Source organism: Struthio camelus, chromosome 6 (assembly GCF_040807025.1).
Source record: "Struthio camelus isolate bStrCam1 chromosome 6, bStrCam1.hap1, whole genome shotgun sequence".
NCBI classification, from domain to species: domain Eukaryota; kingdom Metazoa; phylum Chordata; class Aves; order Struthioniformes; family Struthionidae; genus Struthio; species Struthio camelus.
In genome coordinates, this window is record NC_090947.1 from 9,758,257 (window position 1) to 9,777,252 (window position 18,996).

At 39.2% G+C, this 18,996-nt stretch overlaps 1 protein-coding gene across 3 annotated transcripts in view; it reads right to left on the reverse strand.

Moving 5' to 3' along the window:
• Positions 1 to 453: 453 nt before the first annotated feature.
• The window catches only part of FAM117B (family with sequence similarity 117 member B), a 38,813-nt gene continuing 20,270 nt past the window's right edge, over positions 454 to 18,996 (reverse strand). For all 3 annotated transcript variants that reach the window (XM_068948098.1, XM_068948101.1, XM_068948100.1), the window contains exons 5-8: positions 15,655 to 15,798; positions 14,766 to 14,991; positions 13,775 to 13,895; positions 454 to 6,636 (exon numbers count right to left, since the gene is read on the reverse strand). In XM_068948098.1, the coding sequence (XP_068804199.1) occupies positions 6,318 to 6,636; positions 13,775 to 13,895; positions 14,766 to 14,991; positions 15,655 to 15,798 (810 nt within the window). In that variant the 3' untranslated portion in view covers positions 454 to 6,317. The remainder of the gene's footprint in view (positions 6,637 to 13,774; positions 13,896 to 14,765; positions 14,992 to 15,654; positions 15,799 to 18,996) is intronic.

An 18,996-nucleotide genomic window follows, 5' to 3' on the forward strand; every position in this document is an offset into this window, starting at 1 on the left:
GGTAAGTTAGTTCAGTAGTTGTAGTCTACTGAATAGAAGCATGAACCTACCAGCAGGAATGCACGTTTTTTTTTCCTCAGTCCTGACCCTCTGTCTTCACTCCCAGAAGAATACTGGTTGAATCCTTCTGTTCCCAAAATCAGGACTGGTGGCATCTTCCTCTACTAATGGAAATGTAAAGTGTTCAGGAGCTGGCCAAACTTACTGCAGATGAAGACTGGGAATTTAGGATGAGGACTGGGCTTACCCTCAGTGTGCCTGTTCTGAGGATGCACTGGGAAAACAAGGGTAATGTTTAATCAAAGATTTCCTCCCTAACAAACTTACTCTGAAAGGGCTAAAAAGCACATATTTTATTTGTGGCAAACACCTACTACCCTTGGGGTAAATTCTTTAGGCTATCGGACTACACAAGACTCCTACCTATCAGAAACAACAAGATTAGCCCATAGCTGGAAGTGATGACATTTTATTTTAAGTAAAGAAAAGAAAAATAAAAGAAAAAAAAAGAAGAAAACAAAAACCAAGACCACCTCCCCCCCCCCCCAAACATTCCACCATTGCAGTTTGTAAAATTTTCAATGTTTTCAGTGGAAACAGTTCACAACTCGGAACTCAAGATTCAAAATAACATTGTGCAAAGTAGTACTGGCATAACTACACGTGACAAGGAGACTAGTATAAATCCAGAATTCCATTGAAATTAGTTGAGCTGCTCCAGTTTTACACCAGTGTACACCACCTCAGAATATACCCTTTTCGCAGAACATCCCTGGAATTCCTCTTGCTTACAAAAACAGCCTTACATGCAACAAGTAACCTATCAGTACAACATACACAAGAACATCTCCACAAGTTATCACAGTGTAACAGAGGAAAATATACCAGCCAATTTCATACAAAGGCAAATCTAACGGCAGTTTTGGACACCCCTTGACTGTCAACCTCAAAAATTGCACATTTTAAATAAATGAAAAGTTTTTCAGAATAAAGTCAAGCAATATTCTTCTTTAACAACCAACATATTGACAATTAGGATGGCTGACGTGTCTAGAAAAGGTTTTCATTTTTTAGCTTACCAAATTTTCCAAAGTGTTTCAAAATACATCTTTATATGAAATGTAACTTCCAGTGCTATCAGGCCAAGTACTTTTCTGCAATTCAGATACACGTCAACACTACAGAAGCCTCTGTTGCCAAATACAAAACCCAATGAAGAAAGGATGAGTATTAAAGACCATATTTAAGTGATTACTGATGACATGCAATGAGATCAAGAAAGCAGTAATAAAATTCCATAAGCATTTGGAAAGAGACTGTTGCAATTCAGTTGGGATACAGGATTGGGACTTCATGAAATACCTCTTACAGTTAGTATTCTCCCCCGACTCAACTCTACGTACAAAGTAACATTTTCAAAACAACGCATGTAGGTCATTCTTTGTATTAAAAAAACAAAACAAAACAAAACAAAACCCTCACACACACAAGAGCAGAACTGACTTCTAAAGGAGCTGAACACTCAAACTCAAGTCAAGAAAGTATACAGGTACACCTTGCAATAAGCAGTCGTTTTGTTTGCCTGCACGTCCAGGTTTAGAAAAAGAATTTCATAAGGACTCTTTGACCGCAACGAAACCAAATCTTCCACAGTGCTTTTCATTCACCTAGGTTAGGAAAGCTGAACCTTCTATTACTTTTTCTAAGAACTAAGATTTTAGTTTTAATACATACCAACCCATTTTGGGTCTAAGCCACCACAACACCTTTAGGCTGCAACTTTTGATGAAGGGCACTTAGACTATGGCATTATATGGAGAAAGCACAGTCCTGACATTCTCAAGTATTTGGATGTTTGTATGCCAAGGGCCTTTTTGGCAGGCTATATTAATTTCAAGAGAACTAGTAGAAATAACATACACGTTTTGCTTTACATGTGCTTATGTAAAAAGTGTGTATCAGTTCTGGATAAGCACAGGTCTGAAAGCCTGTCCACTAAAAAAAATTCTTACAAATACCAATCCTGCCTCAAAGCAGAAAGACAAAAGAAGTAAACCTATGCAGACAGTACGCATGTGTTTGCAATTAGACAAGTGGAAATTAAAATACCTGTGAAGTCACCAAACAGCGCTGATCTTTGTAACTGCAAGTTACTGGTGTCCTCCTATGCAGTGCAAAAACTGACTTCTCCCTCACCATCTTTCAGAGTTTCACAGAGAAGCTGTCAGGTATTCAGCAAAGAAACATTAATGATAAGAGGGAAGCCTTTCAGACACCACTAGCACTGAGTTATTGTGAGGTTATCACTGAGCGTTTCAGCAATGGGGAGAGAACAGACAGTACTTCAGCAAGGAACTACTGCTGTACCACTCAAATTCAATAAGCAACAAGTTAGTCCTGAGGCAGAAGGAAGGTTAATGGATATGACTTTCCTTATTTGTTCAGTTTTTCCTCCTGTTACCAAACTTTTTTCTTTAAATTAATGCGTGTCCTTTGCTTCAAATACTGTCTTAGCAACTTTTACCTCTTTGAATGTCAAAATCAAAAGCAATATGCTTTATACACAGGACTAAGAGTCTTTAAATGTATTTGCTAATAGGTGCATAATGTTAACAATATTTAAAATATTTCCACATATTACAGCAATAAAATGATACAAGTACCCATTCCTAAAAGCTTTTTTCTCTCAAAAGGTTCACCTTCAACAATCTCAAATTCTGAATCTCAAATTCTAGTAAACTGTATTTTATAATAAACCAGAAAATAGCCCTGAGAGTAAACATATTTTTTAAGAGCTACTATTCTTTTACATAAATCAAATCCAGTACTTCTATAGTACTCAATAGTTCATTTTCTCTCCCTTTTTTCTCACAAGGGATATGTACATGCAACCAAGAATTTCCTTCCAAGGAATTTGCACTCGAGCACTAGCTTTTACTGCCCCAGTACTTACATTTGTTGCTATAGAATTATGGCACCAAGTGAGGGAAAAAGAGCAGAAGCAAGTTAAGCTTTAACAAAGAAGTCCTCTTGCCTTGTGCCTTGAATTCTTAAAACAAGGATTCCAATAGTCATAGCTGCCAGCACAGGTCTTTATTACAACAGTGACCTCCTACCTTGTGACTCAGGTAGAGTTTACAACTAGGGAAATGCAATTTAGCACATCTCAAAAATAAACCGCCAGCGTTACTGAACGCTCTGCCACCAGCCTTTAAGTGTTGTTAGAAGCGTGCAATGTCAGGAAAACAGAGTACCAAGTGCGTCAAGTTGCGCATAAAAATAGACCATTACTTTTTTTTAAGCTATGAAATAGACAATCAAGGGACTCACTAGGTTTACGCATAGTTAGGACTGTAAGCATGCCAAATGAACTTTAATTCTCTTGGTAAAATTGTGCTTGAGTAACGCATGGTACAACCCCCCCTAAAACTAAACAGCCCACCCCCTACTAACATAGTTTTTAAAAGTTCCATAAACTCTCAGATCTATTTTGAAATTGACTTAAATACTTTATCTAACAGCCCTGCTATGGCACAAGATAGCCCACAGGAAGTTTAAGGCTAATTTTTATGCACGTACATGTAAAAGCTGGTCTTGGAACAAGAGCTGTCGTATTTTCTTAATGGATTCATAATAAAGTAGAGCTGCTACTGCAATGAGTGGAGCTGTCCTGCACATAAAAAAAGTTGTCCTGAATCCAGCTTCTTTTTCTATAAAAAGCAAAGACCTCACATTTACATCTGTTTTTTAACAGAGCAGCTCACTAATTTATACAGTCTGATAACATACAACGTAAACTACCTAAGAGATGCTCAAGTACTACAACAACAGGTGCAAAAGAAAGTTCCAAGGTAAGAAAGCCCATTGCTATTTGGGAGAGTCACTCAGTGATGAAAATAAACATCAGAATGCAGTTTTGGTGAAGTCAATTAAGTCTCAAGGCTTTAATAAAGGCTATCTGTCAACTTTAGCCCTTTGGTTCTTAACCACTCAGTTAAGATCTCCTGATAAAGCACAAGGCTATTTGGCATTGATGAATCTCTTCATATGCTACTCCTATACAATAAATAATAGACTTGCAAGCAATTCCTTCATCTCAACAATCCCACCTTCCATGAAGCCAGTCTTATCAGGTTTACATAAAGCTATTTAAAGCAATTTTAGACTTCAAATTTCCCAATTTTCAGAAGAAACTTACTGATATCCTCAAAACTACAAAAAGAATTATCAACTGAAAACATGACAGAGAATTGAAGCATCAAGCCACTTATTTTAATCCCCTCTCCCCAAACAACTTTTTAGCGTAAACCAGAGCTGTCACTTCAAAATAAAGTTCTTTACACCCATCTGTGCAACCCTAAGTATTTTGAGGGGAAGAGCAAGATGGCAAACCAAATTCTGCTCATTTGCTAATTTAAGAAGTCTAATATTTTAATACTTGGTGGTATATTTTTCATTTGCTGAACTTTTGTGTCATGTTTTTAAAAAAGGCTCATTTTACCATGAATGCAGGACTTAGGCAGCGTAGCGTGATTTACACTTACTTGCTCTGTAAAATTTATTGCTATCCGACAGTTATTTATGTGGCATTTACAGGAACAGTAAGTGCGTATCAAAACTATGACTGTTATCTGCAAAGGTATGCAGGTATTTTTTCTCCAAGTGAAATGTCTGCAACCAATTTTAGTATATTAAGCACTGAACACAGTTGTTCTACTTGTAGTAGGATATTCAAATAGATGTAATTATGAGGGGACCTGAGTATGCAGCTGATCCAAAGAACTGCTCATGTGCAACAGACCAATATTCAGATCCAGACTGTCCACTGTGATACTTTAAAAATTACTGAACCTACTCTGTAAAGAGGCTACAAGGCCAATTCATTTTGTAAGTTGAAATTACCTGATATTCAAGCAACTGCAGTTGTTTGCATACCATATTATTTTACTCAAACCCAAGTAATGAACCTCAGTAACACAGGAGAAGCCTTACTGAAGTTCCAGAACAGCGTCAGTTTGAAATACCCCCTTTCTCCATTTTCATTTATTAGAGTTGCCAAAGAACCATAACTGCTGCATATCACGACCAGGTTTCAAAAAATCCTCTGCTTTACATACCAGCCTAGGTTGCTGGTCAAAAAGGGAGGACATATCTGTTGCTGTAAACTGCTGTATAACAGATACCATAAGTCTACAAACCATCACCCTGAACAGACCCACAAAATGAAACCACTATGGCAAAAGGGATAAAACTATGCTCAGATACTTCAGTATTATGTGGCTAGGGGCTATAATACAGTAATGAGTCATGACAGCACAAATTTGTGCCAAGAGTGATTAATGATTCAGGCTGACTAACGCCATAAGTAGCCAAGAAATCCTGTAGCATATTTTCATGGAGAAAAGGGGATAGGAGGATTTTTTTTTTTTCCCATCCCTACATAAAAATCCCATGGACAAACGCAACTCTACTGGGACAAGTGCTTTACAATATAATTTTCCAGGCAATAAACACACACAGAAGAGAATTTTATGAAGCAAGGAGTATTAAGAATGTGACTTACCCAAAGCACAAACTTCCGATATCAAAAAAAATGTGTACTATATTCTAACATTGCTTTTTGGACACTTTTGTTTTAAAATTTTCAAACACATTAATTAGTCTTATTTTATTTAGGGCTGAGGCTGTTCAAGCAAGGTCACATGATTTGAGACTGCTGAAATATTTCAGCAATCCTTTGGTCCCAGCAGCTGGAAAACAGCCACGGATAAAGAACCCTCCCTACCAAAAACAAAAAAAGGTGTGTGGAGGGCTTGTGCTCAGGAAAGTGTCTTTTGAAAACTCTGCTATACAGCAAAAAAGCAAGTTTTTTGTTATAAAATACACATTTTTATACAAAAGACATCTTGCAAAAACCATTTGATTGCCCCTCCCCTTGCAGATCACAATGGTAAATGGGGTCAGCTGGTGGGTCTTGAGATTGTTTTTAATGGAAAAAGAAGTCATAGCACACACTGTATCACAACAACTGGTCCTTTAAATGGCAAAGGATTATGACAGTCTTCATTTTCACCAGTGTTTAAAAAAAGCAGGCAAGAAAACAGAACTGGAGTCTTCAGACAGTGCAACAGAACATCCGCTGCTGCCTTGTCCAGAACTTCTCAAAGTATTACCAAACTGTCAATGTACAAGCAGTTTGATTATGACAGTGCCATAAACTGTTAAAATGATACAAAGAGTGCGATCAGGAAGGTCCAGTCAGGTGGTTCCAAATTTTTCCCAGAAGTTTCCCAGAAAAATGTCAAGACAATCTATATCTATCCTTCAGTATCCTCAGTATGTCCTGACTGCTGGAGTAAAGAGGTCTGTGGTATTATCGTACTTGTTCCACGAGAAATCCTGTCTTGATCTGTGTTTGCTGATAGGGAAGACACAGAAATGGGCTGTAACAAACTGGGTGTCATGCCAGAGGAGACAGTCAGGCTATGAGTAGTGCCTTTGAGCGTAAGATCCTGTGTGGGAAGAAGTGGCTTGAGGATGCTGACAAGACAGAAAGCAGAACCACTTTTAGGAATGAAATTCACTTTGTTCTTGTCAGGGCAGTAGAAGGCTGGAATTTCATGCAAGGGCTTTGGCCTAGAAAGAAAATACACAAAATAGTTTTAAACCAACATTGAACAATCAAATTCTGCCAGTGACAGCTATGCATTGCTGGAACAAGTCACCACAGACATGGTGCCTGGGTTTAAACTTGAAATATTTCAGTGACTCAGTGCTGCCTTTGTGACACTCCTGCATCATGGCAAACTCAAGATGGCTTAAACTCCTTGTTTACATTTACTGCAAGGTAAACACGACGTTCTTAGGGCAGGCTTACTCTCCAAAACCAAGGAACGTGTTACCTTTGTGTTGCAGATCACAAACCCAGTCCATGATTTGGCATGTCCAAAACAGGAGAGAGTATTCTGCATAACATTCTTCAGAAACTTTTAAACCCAACAAATTCCACCCTCCCCCCCACCCCCCCAAAACACTTTATACAGCAAGCCTTGTCAGAGAAAACCGGCATAGCAATGTTCCTAATATTGCAGATCTCAGATTTGTTCTTGATCATATGGAACCCTGTTTTCAAGACTTCTGCCTCTTTGCGTGTTCATCTGCTTGTGGATTTAACCTCTGTAGAAGATGAGCCCACTTAAAAAGTCAACGCAGAGAGTAAAATGCAGTATGCCCATAGAGGCATTCACGACCAAGTACTTATAACCCGGAAATGAAGCGAAGATCAAATACTTAGATCCTGACTTGTAGATGAGCCAATTTAGCATACAATTCCACCAGCTCAAAGCTGCAGCAAGACATGTTTTATAAAAGACAGAACTGGTAGGGAAATCCTGGTTAGCAGAAGAATGGCTTTTGTGACTACTCATAACCTTGTAATGTAAGTCTACTAAACTAGTTCAAATTCTACTTTAAGCTCAAATTCTATAGAAATCTGTTCCAAAGCCACTCTTCCCTGCTTGAAAATAACCATTAGAAATTTATCCTCATTTGTTATTGTGCCAGCAATGTCCTTTAGCTTATAACCTCCCCCCCAACCATTTTCTCTTCCATATGTTTATAAGACAGTCCATCTTGATATTCATTCTGCCAGGCCAAGCAAGCAATCTTTCGGTGTACTGTTGTAGAAGATATTCTACTCTGAAAAGTAATTCATACAAGACATACAGTGCATTTCCATGTTAGTTTTCTCTCCAAGTGCCCAAAAAATTCAGTCCCATCTGTAAAATATTTTTCCAAATGAAAAACCTGTAAACTGCAAATAAATATTATGTTAAATTAAGTTTGACTTGTAGGATAGATAAGTTTACTACAGGGGCAAAGAGGAGAAATAGAAGACCGTAACAAAAACACCCCGTGCTCAGGTTTATTAGACTATGACCTATGTAAGCTGTAAAATATTGATTAGGAAGGGAATCTAATATTACTTCTTCAAACACCTCAACAGACTTGTCTATGCACATGCATGCAGAAGCACAGGAAGGAGTAAGTTTTGGCAGAGGAGTACGTGAGAAAATAACGCCTCTTATCTCTCTGCTAGTGAGCTATGCTCACACAACTGTGCAAAAATCAGAGCTACAAAAAAAGGCAAAAATAGGTGAAGCAACAGTATAGCCTCCCAAGAAACCATGCTGCAGATGGCACAACACAGATGAAACCACAAAGGCCAGCACTCCTCAGAGGGGTTTCCAGAATAGCTCAAAATGGTTATAAGGTCCTTAGGCCGCATGATTCCCACTGGCTTGGCAGCCGAAACCTATTTTTCAGTACTTCAGTCCATCTTTCCTCGCTCAGCGCTGTACAGCTAGAAAAAGCTAGGGTGAATTTCAGATTCTGTCATCAAACAACGACTACCTTCTATGGCCGGGTATGATACAGTTCTACATTAATTATGTCCCAAATACATTTATTACTATGAGTGAATATATTAAGGCTTTTTATTAAATAGATGGATTGAGATGATCAGCTTCCCCTTTTAAAGATGATCTATAGAGAGACTGAGATGAAATTTCTATTCCATCTTTTTAGACCTTCACAGTCTTATGCAAACAATTAAAACTTAGAACATTTACATCTAAGTCATCCTTTTTATTAACTACGTGTATTTAGAGATAGCCGGAATCACAGAATCGTTTAGGTTGGAAGGGACCTCTGCAGATCATCTAGTCCAACCTCCCTGTTCAAGCAGGGACCTCTAGAGCATATTGCCCAGGATCACATCCAGACGGGTTTTGAATATCTCCAGCGAAGGAGACTCCACTACCTCTCTGGGCAACCTGTTCCAGTGCTCTGTCACCCTCACAGTCAAGAAGTTTTTTCTCAGGTTTAGGTGAAACTTCCTGTGGTTAAGTTCCTGCCCGTCGCCTCTTGTCCTGTTGCTGGGCACCACGGAGAAGAGATTGGCCTCATCCTCTTGACACTCCCCCTTCAGATACTTATACACGTTTATGAGATCGCCTCTCAATCTTCTCTTCTCCAGGCTGAACAGGCCCAGCTCTTGCTTGGAAGTTCTATAAATCTTTTTAAAACTGTGTGTTGAACAGATCTTTCAAGGTATATGACTTCTTGCGTACTTATTTCAGACCATTTTTGTGCTAGAAGACATTCTCCGTTTTAAAGTACCCTCCTACTAACAAATTTTTGTTATGGTCAAGAACTTTAAGCATGCCTTTAACTGAAAAACAACTGTAAATGAAGTCAAGGGCAATTTGCTAAGCAGAGGGTGTTATCTGTCTTAAGGTAACCAGTGGTTTTGGAGATACTTGCATATATTCCAACACCTTCCACTCATCTCTCTGCATAACTCTTTGCACTAGAGAATTGGATTTTTTGAGCAACTGTGGTTCTCGCGTCTTTACAAAGGTCATAAAAAGAGCGTACAGATGACTCACCTCTCAGGCCTATCAGAAAACCAAAATCTAAGCAAAACTGCAAAATAAGACAAGGAGGTGGATCAGCTACAGAATACTTATGGAATTGTCGGTTGCTAGACAAAATATCTTCAAATAGTTGCATTCATGTATTCCACATACATACCACAAAACAAGTACCAGATGAGAGAAAGATTTTTGCATGAAATTCCAATGGGCAGACAGGAATCTCATGCAGTTCAGCAAAGAGGAGTGCAAAGTCCTGCACATAGCGTACAATAACTCCATGCACAAGCACATGTTGGGGGCTGACTGTCTGGAGAGCAGCTTGGCAGAGAAGGACCTGGGGGTCCTGGTAGACAATAAGTTGACCATGGGCCAACAACGCCCATAGAAAGCCAACAGCATCCCAGGCTGCATTAGGCAGAGCTGGGCTCCCCGGTACAAGAGAGACATGGACATATTGGAGAGAGTCCAGCAAAGGGCCACAAAGAGGAGGAAGGGACTGGAGCATCTCTCATATGAGAGGAGGCTGAGAGAGCTGGGACTGCTTAGTCTGGAGGGGAGAGGAGGGGAGGGGAATCTTATCAGTGGGCTTAAAAACCTGATAGGAGGGTGTAAAGAGGAGGTGGTCAGACTCTTCTCAGTGGTGCCCCATGACAGGACAAGAGGCAATGGGCACAAACTGAAACATGGGAAGTTCCACTTCAACGTAAAGAAAACACTTCTTCAAACACTTCTTCACTGTGAGGGTGGTTGAACGCTGGAACAGGTTGCCCACAGAGGTAGTGGAGTCTCCATCCTTGGAGATGCTCAAAACCCAATGAGACACGGTCTTGGGCAACCTGCTGTAGCTGACCCTGCTTGAGCAGGGGGGTTGGACCAGATGATCCCCAGAGGTCCCTGCCAACCCCAACTATCCTGTGATTCTGTGTCTAAGAATTGTCATAGGTAGGTAACACCTCCTGTGGGAGCCTGTTTCACAGTTGCGTGACTAAATATAGGCAAAATAGCCCTACAGCTATCTAGCAGGGACTTCCAAGAAAAAAAAATGTAAATGCAAGTTGAATCACAGTAGAACATGTTCTTAAAGCAAGTGAAGACTAACTAATCTGTTGCCAATACAGCTTATGCGCTCCAAGTAGAAACAATTAACCTACCTTACTGTAACCCTTTTCATATCGATATGGAGAGCCAATGATCTAAAAACTAACACACCTCCCAAAATCAGTTAGTTCAGAGACAGAAAATACATGGAGGCAGATATGACTTTTTTTATTACTACTACTAGATAGCTACATTATCTCAGCAAGGCTATAGGAAAGAACTGAATTATATTCTTTGCATCATGAAATGAAAATGTTAAATATCGGTTAAGATTTTTGCACTTTTTGTCTAAGTGACATAAGGGAATAACAACTGAAAACTGAAAAAAAACTAAAACACTGAAAACAAAGTAGCATATTCCAAAATGACAGAAGTTGGCTTTTTCAGAAGGACCAAAGCATGAAATATGCAGGGTCAAATTCACTCCTGTCACCAACGGTTTCACAGTTGCATAGATATAGCTGAAAAGAATTGGGTCTTCAAAATTTGGAATACCAGATGTGCCACACAAACCAGAAAGAACCCAAGTTCAACATTCCGAGCCCAAGCAATTAAAAATATCTTTAAAGTTGCAAACGAGGCAAATACTATTTGAAAACTGATAAACCTGGAAACCACTAAGGCAGAGCTGATTTTCAGGATGGAACTAACGCTTTAGAATGCGCTCATCAATTTACCATATGCTTCCCCTCCTTCTCATTTGAGCTGTCAGCATCTGCCCTAAAGAGACAAACCATCTCCTTATCAATATTTATCTCCAGGCAAGGTTTTTCTTAATCTTTGCACTGCTGCTCTATGTAAAATGGCACTACTCAAATTCGGCATCTGTTTGATTAGTGACATCTCCCACCATGTAACTGCTGATGTTAGCTTTCTGCCTGCTTCCCTAGCTTAAACTAATAGGCTCTTATGGTGACACAGCTGCAGAGCGGTATATGAACTGAAACAAAGTTCAGATTCTCATCTCTACTGAGGACACGAAGACGGCCCTCAAAAGCCCAGTGATTTTCTTGGTACGCTGCTTCTTGCATTGTTCCTCATACTTTACATTACACAGCAGAGTATATGCCTGTATAGTACTGTAAGTCTTATTACTGCTTCAGCTATTCAGGACACCCCTACACTTTTCAGAACTCTAAATTGAAACCTCAGTTACTAGAATCATCTGCACTTGACTTTAAACAAAAGCATTCGCTAAATCCCTAGTATGCTTTGGATCAGCAATTTGTAACTGATTAATCAATTCCTTTACAAAACATTAGCTGTTTTTAAAACATTTCTTTAAAATGAGCGACATGCAAAATCTTAACTAAAAATAACAATCTAATGACAAATCAGCAGGAGAGGAACATTTTTAGAAAACTTACAGTAACTCAGCCTAGTTGCGATGCAGTTCCCTGCAAATGAAAATACAAAGCAGAATCCGATTCTGCTTAATGAAGAATCGGGGTTAGAATAGGGACAGCATGGCTATGTAAAACATTAGTGCCTCACCAGACAAAGGAAGAAGCCTTGACAGAGAAAGTGTTATTCACTTTGACCTCTTTTTGAAATGGCTTTATAAGTCACATAGTTTGATTTTCAGAATGCACAGCACTCACAGTCCCGAACAGCTTCACCATGAAACCCAGTGGCTCATGTATTTTATAAAGTATTCACTTCAGATTTTAACCTAGATAAAAATTGAATATTTATCTCGGATTATACTTATATCTGATGACAGGTCAACAGCTTCTCCATTCCGACATCTTAAAGGCCATGCATGCAGATGCAGAAAAAAATTATTTTATTCATACGTATCCCTTCCTCATAATTTTTTTTCTCTAAGATTTGGAGTCTGTAGAAAAAAAATGGGTATGCTACAAAATGAATGCCAGGAGTTAACCTGTTCAGTTCCCCTACAGATTTTACTCTTGATATTCACAAAGGTCAAGCTGAGAGGAAAAGGGTTCTGCCTGGCCAATCAGCAGGGAAACGGCAGTAACTGCAAGCTCATCTTTCTGTTGGGCTCCCGGCTGGGTGATGTTGACAGAAGGCTCGAATGCAACTGGTGGACAAGCGACTGGATGGGTGAGCAAGTTCCACGCTGGGCTTGGAGCAGAATTCCTGCTTCATGGTCTTATTTGAGATGGAAGAAGGGACAGATTCTAGGCTGGAGGCTACAGTAATATAAGTAGCAGGTTCACAAATTTAAGTCTGAGCTGGACTCAGAGCAGAATCTCAAGAGGCATACAGTCCAAGGACTGTTGCGTAAGGGATAGCCTGGATACGGACCTGGGAGCTGTGGAAATACTGTAATAGCAGCCCAACACCCGACCAATTTTATAAGTTTGGGATAAAAGAAGGAGGAGGAAGAGAGATGGCATTACTCTATTAATAATTTCGTGGAGATACTACTAACCTAAGGAAGCAGAATAAATGGGCATGCCTCTAGCTTTTGCTCAAGTTACAGAGGCAAGGTCCAGCAGGAAAGGTGAGGGTCTGTGTCAATGTGGGATCAGCTTGCTGGGATGCAGTATTGAGATTTGGGGAAAACACTCCTCGATATACAGGTACCTTGATCCACATTTGAGTCTGCATTGCAAATGGGACTGCGAGGACCTAAGGCTCTTAACTAAGACCTCCTTGGGCTTTGGACGGTAGGGTGTAAAATTAGCTGTCTAGTTCTGTAAAAGTCAGCTTGAGTTCAGCAAGGTGCCACTGACCCATAGCTAACAAGCTCTGACAAACCCAAGCTGACGTTTCTGCGTTAAAGCTGCTTAGTACATCTTTTTGTACTTGCTTGTTTGCTTTTTTCCCCACTCATTATCTGCCAGCTAAGAGACAGTTGATCACGGACGTCTGAAGTTATGCTGGTTTGGCCATAAGAAACTGGTTGGAAAGAAATTGGTCCTTGTGTTTGAAAAGAGCCCGTACGCTTGTTAACTAACTTTTTCAAACTACCTTTAAAACTAAGTAGAGAAAAGATTATGAAAGCGTACCCAGCTGGAGGCTAAGCCACCAGCTTGTAAAACAATCTTTAAAAACCACAGTCCGTCGAGATTTTCATTTTCATCTAAAATTCCAGCAATACAATAAATATATACATACATCAGTATACAGTCATACAAAGCAGAGACTGCACTGTTAGTATTGCTTTAGTGCTTAGACTAATAATTTTGATCTGACACAAAATCAGTAAGCCAATGGGCATCTCCGAGTGTTAAATGTTATTTCTTATGTAGTAAAAATCAACTTACAAGCTTTCCTCAAAGACTTTCACCTTTTCGCAGCCTTCTGGAGGTTCACGCTTGAACATGTAGCTGTTATTGGGCTTTGGTGAGGTAGCGTATTTTGGCAGGGGAGAATTATTCCCATTCTCTGCAGGAACACAGTTTCCGATTACTTAAACGTGTCACACTATAAAAAACAAGACCTATCTAAAAAATGCCCCCAAAATTCAAACTCACTTCAGTATCAGTGTTATAAAATAGAAGAAACCTTTTCATTCACCTGCCAGTCTTCACTTGTAAATAAGCTTTCCTATGTCAATCCCTTCCCTCCCTTTCATTTTTCCTTATAACATTCTCAGATCCCCCTGCAAGCTCCATTCCTTCCCTGACACACTCAGTTTATAACTGCACACCTGAGGTCTGGGGTCCTGCACTCCCATCATCTAGCCAAAAGAGGAGCCATATTCCTTAAAAAACAGAACAGGTTTCTGGTGAATTATGTAGTTGTCTTATTTATAGCTCAGAAAGTTTCCGATTAAAAAAAAGAAAAAAAAAAACCCGCTACATTTGCGGGAGGAGGCAAGAGAGAGAAACGCTGGAAGGTGGAAGTTACTCACTTTGGCCTAGATCATAACAAATCCCTGACCGAGCCAACGGCACAAGTATACTTTGCTGTTCCACCTGCCACTGCACACTCTTTTTTCCCCAATTTCCTGTTTAAGATACTTAAAGAATATATTATTTAAAAACAAAAAAATGTCATTTGGGAAGCACATTCCTCTCTCATATCTATGCAACTTCAGCTACAGAACACTAGATATGAGTGCACGTGCACATGCACAATACTTGGAGGAATTGGGAAAAAAAAGATCACCTACAAAGAATAAAAAAAAAATCTACCATTTCTCCATGAACATGAGAAACAAACCCAACTCTTTTACAACATGTTCATTTACATAGCAGTAAGTTAAAGTTTTGCAGTGTTGCAAATGGCCATGAACTTAAAGTTGCACAGTACCTTTATCTCTGGAGTCAGCAAGAAGATCATCTGTAGAACATGGACTTTCCTCACTGCCCTCGTTAGAGATGGTGAGAAATGAGGTTGGAGATACCGACTGGGAGCGGCTGCTGTTATTACTACCTCTGTCTGCTCCACCAGGTGTCTGGGTATCAATGCTGCGAGTACTACTACTACGCTGAACCAATGGAGGTGGGGCACGGTGCCCATCCGGAATATCTTGGGGCTGTTAAAAATAAAGGCATCAGATTGTATCAGATGGCTGCTCTCATTTGGTTAGCAATTTCTCTAAACCCAGTAGTGCTGAGGGGTTTTTCTCCCTGTTTCATAAACCTGTTTGAAGTAGAAAATTTTGTTCATTACCCAAGACTCCGCCAGAAGATAAAAATCAGTCAGGTTTGAAAACTTAAGAACAAACACCAATAGTTTTTAACATTTCTGATACAGTTTATCTTCAGGGATTTTTAGAGGTAAATTTAGTAATAGAAGAAAGTAAATGAAAAATGGAAGAGTTATGCTTCATCCGAGGAGGGATGGGAACCTCTCTTCAGCACAGCACAAAGAGGAAAAAAAAGTTACTACAGAAACTCTCAAAATAGATCTGAAACTCTCAAAATAGATCTTTCGACTTTTTCTCTGTCGTTTTACTGAGCTTTCTTATTTCATTGGGAATGTAAGTACATCAGAGTAATCACAAAGAAAAAGGTTCAGCTTCAAGCTTTAACCCGTTTTGCTTTCCCAGAGACCTTTCAAAAACTTATATTAGGGAAACAAAATTAATTCCAGAAAAATATACTTCAAAAACTGTGCAAAATAAAGCTTATGACTTAAAACCTCAAAGCGAGAGAATAAAATATTTTCAAGGATGATCATGTTGGCAGATACATACAACAAGCTGTTCTTCTTTGTCTCCTGTCTCCTTAATTATTATCTCAATCTCTTGATTCAGTCCTTCTATGCTGTTTCGGAATCGTGATCCTGTTGATTTGGTAATAGGTATCACAGGAACAAGAGCACTCTTTGGAACGGGAGCCTGAAGAACAACAGACAGTGAGAAAGCGATGTAAATTTACTTACAAAACACAGTTAATATTTCTACTTAAAAGTCAACCTTTAACCAGAACACATCTGTTCCTAAATATCAAGGACTTAAATGAAACTGTAACAAGCGTGTTAAAATAGATGCCTTTAAATAAGGACACAGACATTCAAAAACTTCTTCAAATCTAATTTGTAGCAGGAAAAACTTTCAAAAAATCTGTTCTCTAAACTTTCCTTGATATGGTCTGCCTCCCACCCAACATTGCTTTACAAGTGAAAACTTAACAATAAATACTCAGATTTAAGTAAGACAAATCTTTTAGCCACAGAGCTTTTAGAAATATATTCCCGCTCCCTTTGAAATGAGCTGTATCACAATTTCACTTTCCTCTCCATTGGATTTACTGTTTGTAACTTTGTTATGATTCTGTTTTAATGGCAGTCTGCAGTCACCTATAGTGCTATGGCAAGAGCAAAAGGAAAAATTATTCCATAAATGTAAGACTGCACTATATTAGAAATAAAGACTTGAAATAGCCACTTAAAGCGGCCTCCTCTTAGTTCAGTTCAATTTTCAGAAAGACAGTAGATTTCTAGGAGACGTCTAGATTTCTCGGAACATTGATAAAACAAGAAAAAAGTTCTAGCATGTTGCGCTGTGTCCTACTAATGAAAAATTACTGCAATAATTTTCTTTTTTTTTTTTTAAAGTGTCAACTCTTCCTCGGCATATCTTCCTCAGCTACCAAGCAAGGGTGTTGATCATCATCATTGTGGAAGTTGTACGTACAGCTTGCATTATTGGTCTATTAGCAAAAAGGCTGAATAAACAGTTGTAAAGATTATAAAGCAACCACAACTGAATTCGGTGAAATTCAGTACTTAAGAAAGTACGCTCAGCTACTACAGCACAAAATTTTGAAGCGCTTTGCAATGTTAAAAGAGACAATACTTATGTTGAAAACACTATTTTTGTACAAATGCAAGGCCAAACCATTAGTTTTGTGCAATCAGAGTTTTGAAAATAGTAGTCGCTATCCCAATCTGTCACCAAATACCTGTGAAACTCTCTGGCAGAGTCCTGTTTCTCTCTGGTTCCACAGAAAAGGGATATTCACTACTGCTGATACTGATACTTCACTTAGTTTTTAAGGCAACCATTGCAGGAGCTACAGAGGTTTTCCTCCTATTCTCCACCACGCATTACATATAAAAGGCTGCCTGTGCCTTTTGTCAAGCTCTTTCACACACAGCACTGATCTGTACCATGGGTTACCAGCTTCCTGACTAGATTCATACAGGACCTCTGATTCTTCAGAAGAATCCTGGAATTACAAAAGCTTGACAGCATAAGACCCTTGGAATTTTTTTGGCATAATCTCATCACAGAATAGGCTGGATACGGCAGCCTCTCACCAAATCTTCTCATCAAAAGACTGGTCTGACCACTCAAAAAGAGAGTCTACTCTGAATGTAGCCAAACACACCAAGACAGTAACTACATTGCGCCAGAGTAGAATGCTAACAGAACAATTTAGGAAGACAACCACAGAAAGAACAGAATCCCAAACCCATGTGATAATAGACAACTGCTTCAGAGTGAAGATTAACATTTTAAAATTACATGTTTTAAAGTACGCATACAATAACTCCATCCTCTAGAGACCTCAAAAAACATGTTACCGAAGTTTTAAAAAAATCCTTTCTGGTACACCAAAACATACTTTTGAGATATCCCATCCTCTCCATTAGCATTCCTCCCCTTTCCGAAATCATTTTACCCAACACATTAGAAGACATTCTGCTCTAAATTTCAACCCAGAGTCTTGGTGATTAAGGTGATATTGGTGATGCAGGGTGATATAAAAGATGATGGAATGCTTCCTGCAAAGCACTTCAACTCAAAGAAGAATATGACATTTATAAAAGTCACATTAAAATCCCTGGTTAGTTCAGCATCAGTTAGTACAGCCCTAGTGGGCTGCAGCTGAGAACATCTCCTCTACTGGCTGAGGCAAGGTAGCATCCACACTTGGTCTTCACAGAACCTTGTTTTTTTCCAAGATTGTGCATAGATGGAAATGAAAGCATTGCTACTTTCCATGAGAATTCTTAAAACTTGCATCAGATTCATGTGGCAGAAAAACTACTTTAGAACAATGAATTTAAAAAGTAGAATTCTATGCACAGATACGTACCATCACGTAGACTTACTCTCACACTTAACTACAAATCTTTAAGATGGGAATACACTTAAGTATACTATTTTTGTTTTACTGAAACATTAGCATAGCCATAAAAAAAGACTTGCCCAATGACTGCAAAAGCTTCTATTCAGGAAAAGTTTGTGACTCATTTTTTAAGTCAACAAAAACTAAAAATTCTCAGAATGGCCAAACTTGAGAAAGGCTTTCAAATGTCTTGCCTGAAGATGAAAAAGAGAAAACAGAAAGCACTGGAGAAGAGCATGAAAATCTTCTGAGAAAGCAACCCTCCTAATTCTGCACAAAAGGAGGCCTTGGATCAACAGTCAGGTAAATCAAGACAGTACAAGCTGGGGGCCAACGAACCGGAAAGCAGCTTTGCAGAGAAGGGCCCGGGGGTCCTGGTAGACAATAAGTTGACCATGGGCCAGCAATGCACCATCGCGGCAAAGAAGGCCAATGGCATCACAGGCTGCATTAGGCAGAGCGTTGCCACCCCAACTAGTCTGTGATTTTGAGGTCAAATCTATTCATAATTCAGGTGCAATAAGCACAAGTTTAGGCACTAATACAGACTGATTACACACCCAGTGAATACAAATACACGTTCTTGTGACATACTGAACTTGTTAAAAAGCATAAAGCAGTGGTAGTATCCTAGAGTGTCTAAAATTTCAGCTTTTGTTAGCAAAACATGGGAATTCTCCATCTTTTAACCCTGCTTGCCTGCCACAGAAATTCCCAGAGTCATAGACATACCATTTAAAGAGCTCAAAGCAGCAAAGCACGATTTCCTCAAGTAAAGACCAGTTAAGGTCCAATACTGCATCCTTCACTTCCAGTAGGAAATAATATTCTGTTCATGACTGAAGATGACTTGATAATCCTAAGTACTTGAGGGTAGGAGGAGAAGCAGGCACTGCTACAGGGGTGGAGCAAACAGCCTCAAAACAAGAGCCTTCATATTAGAGATACTAGAAGTCTGC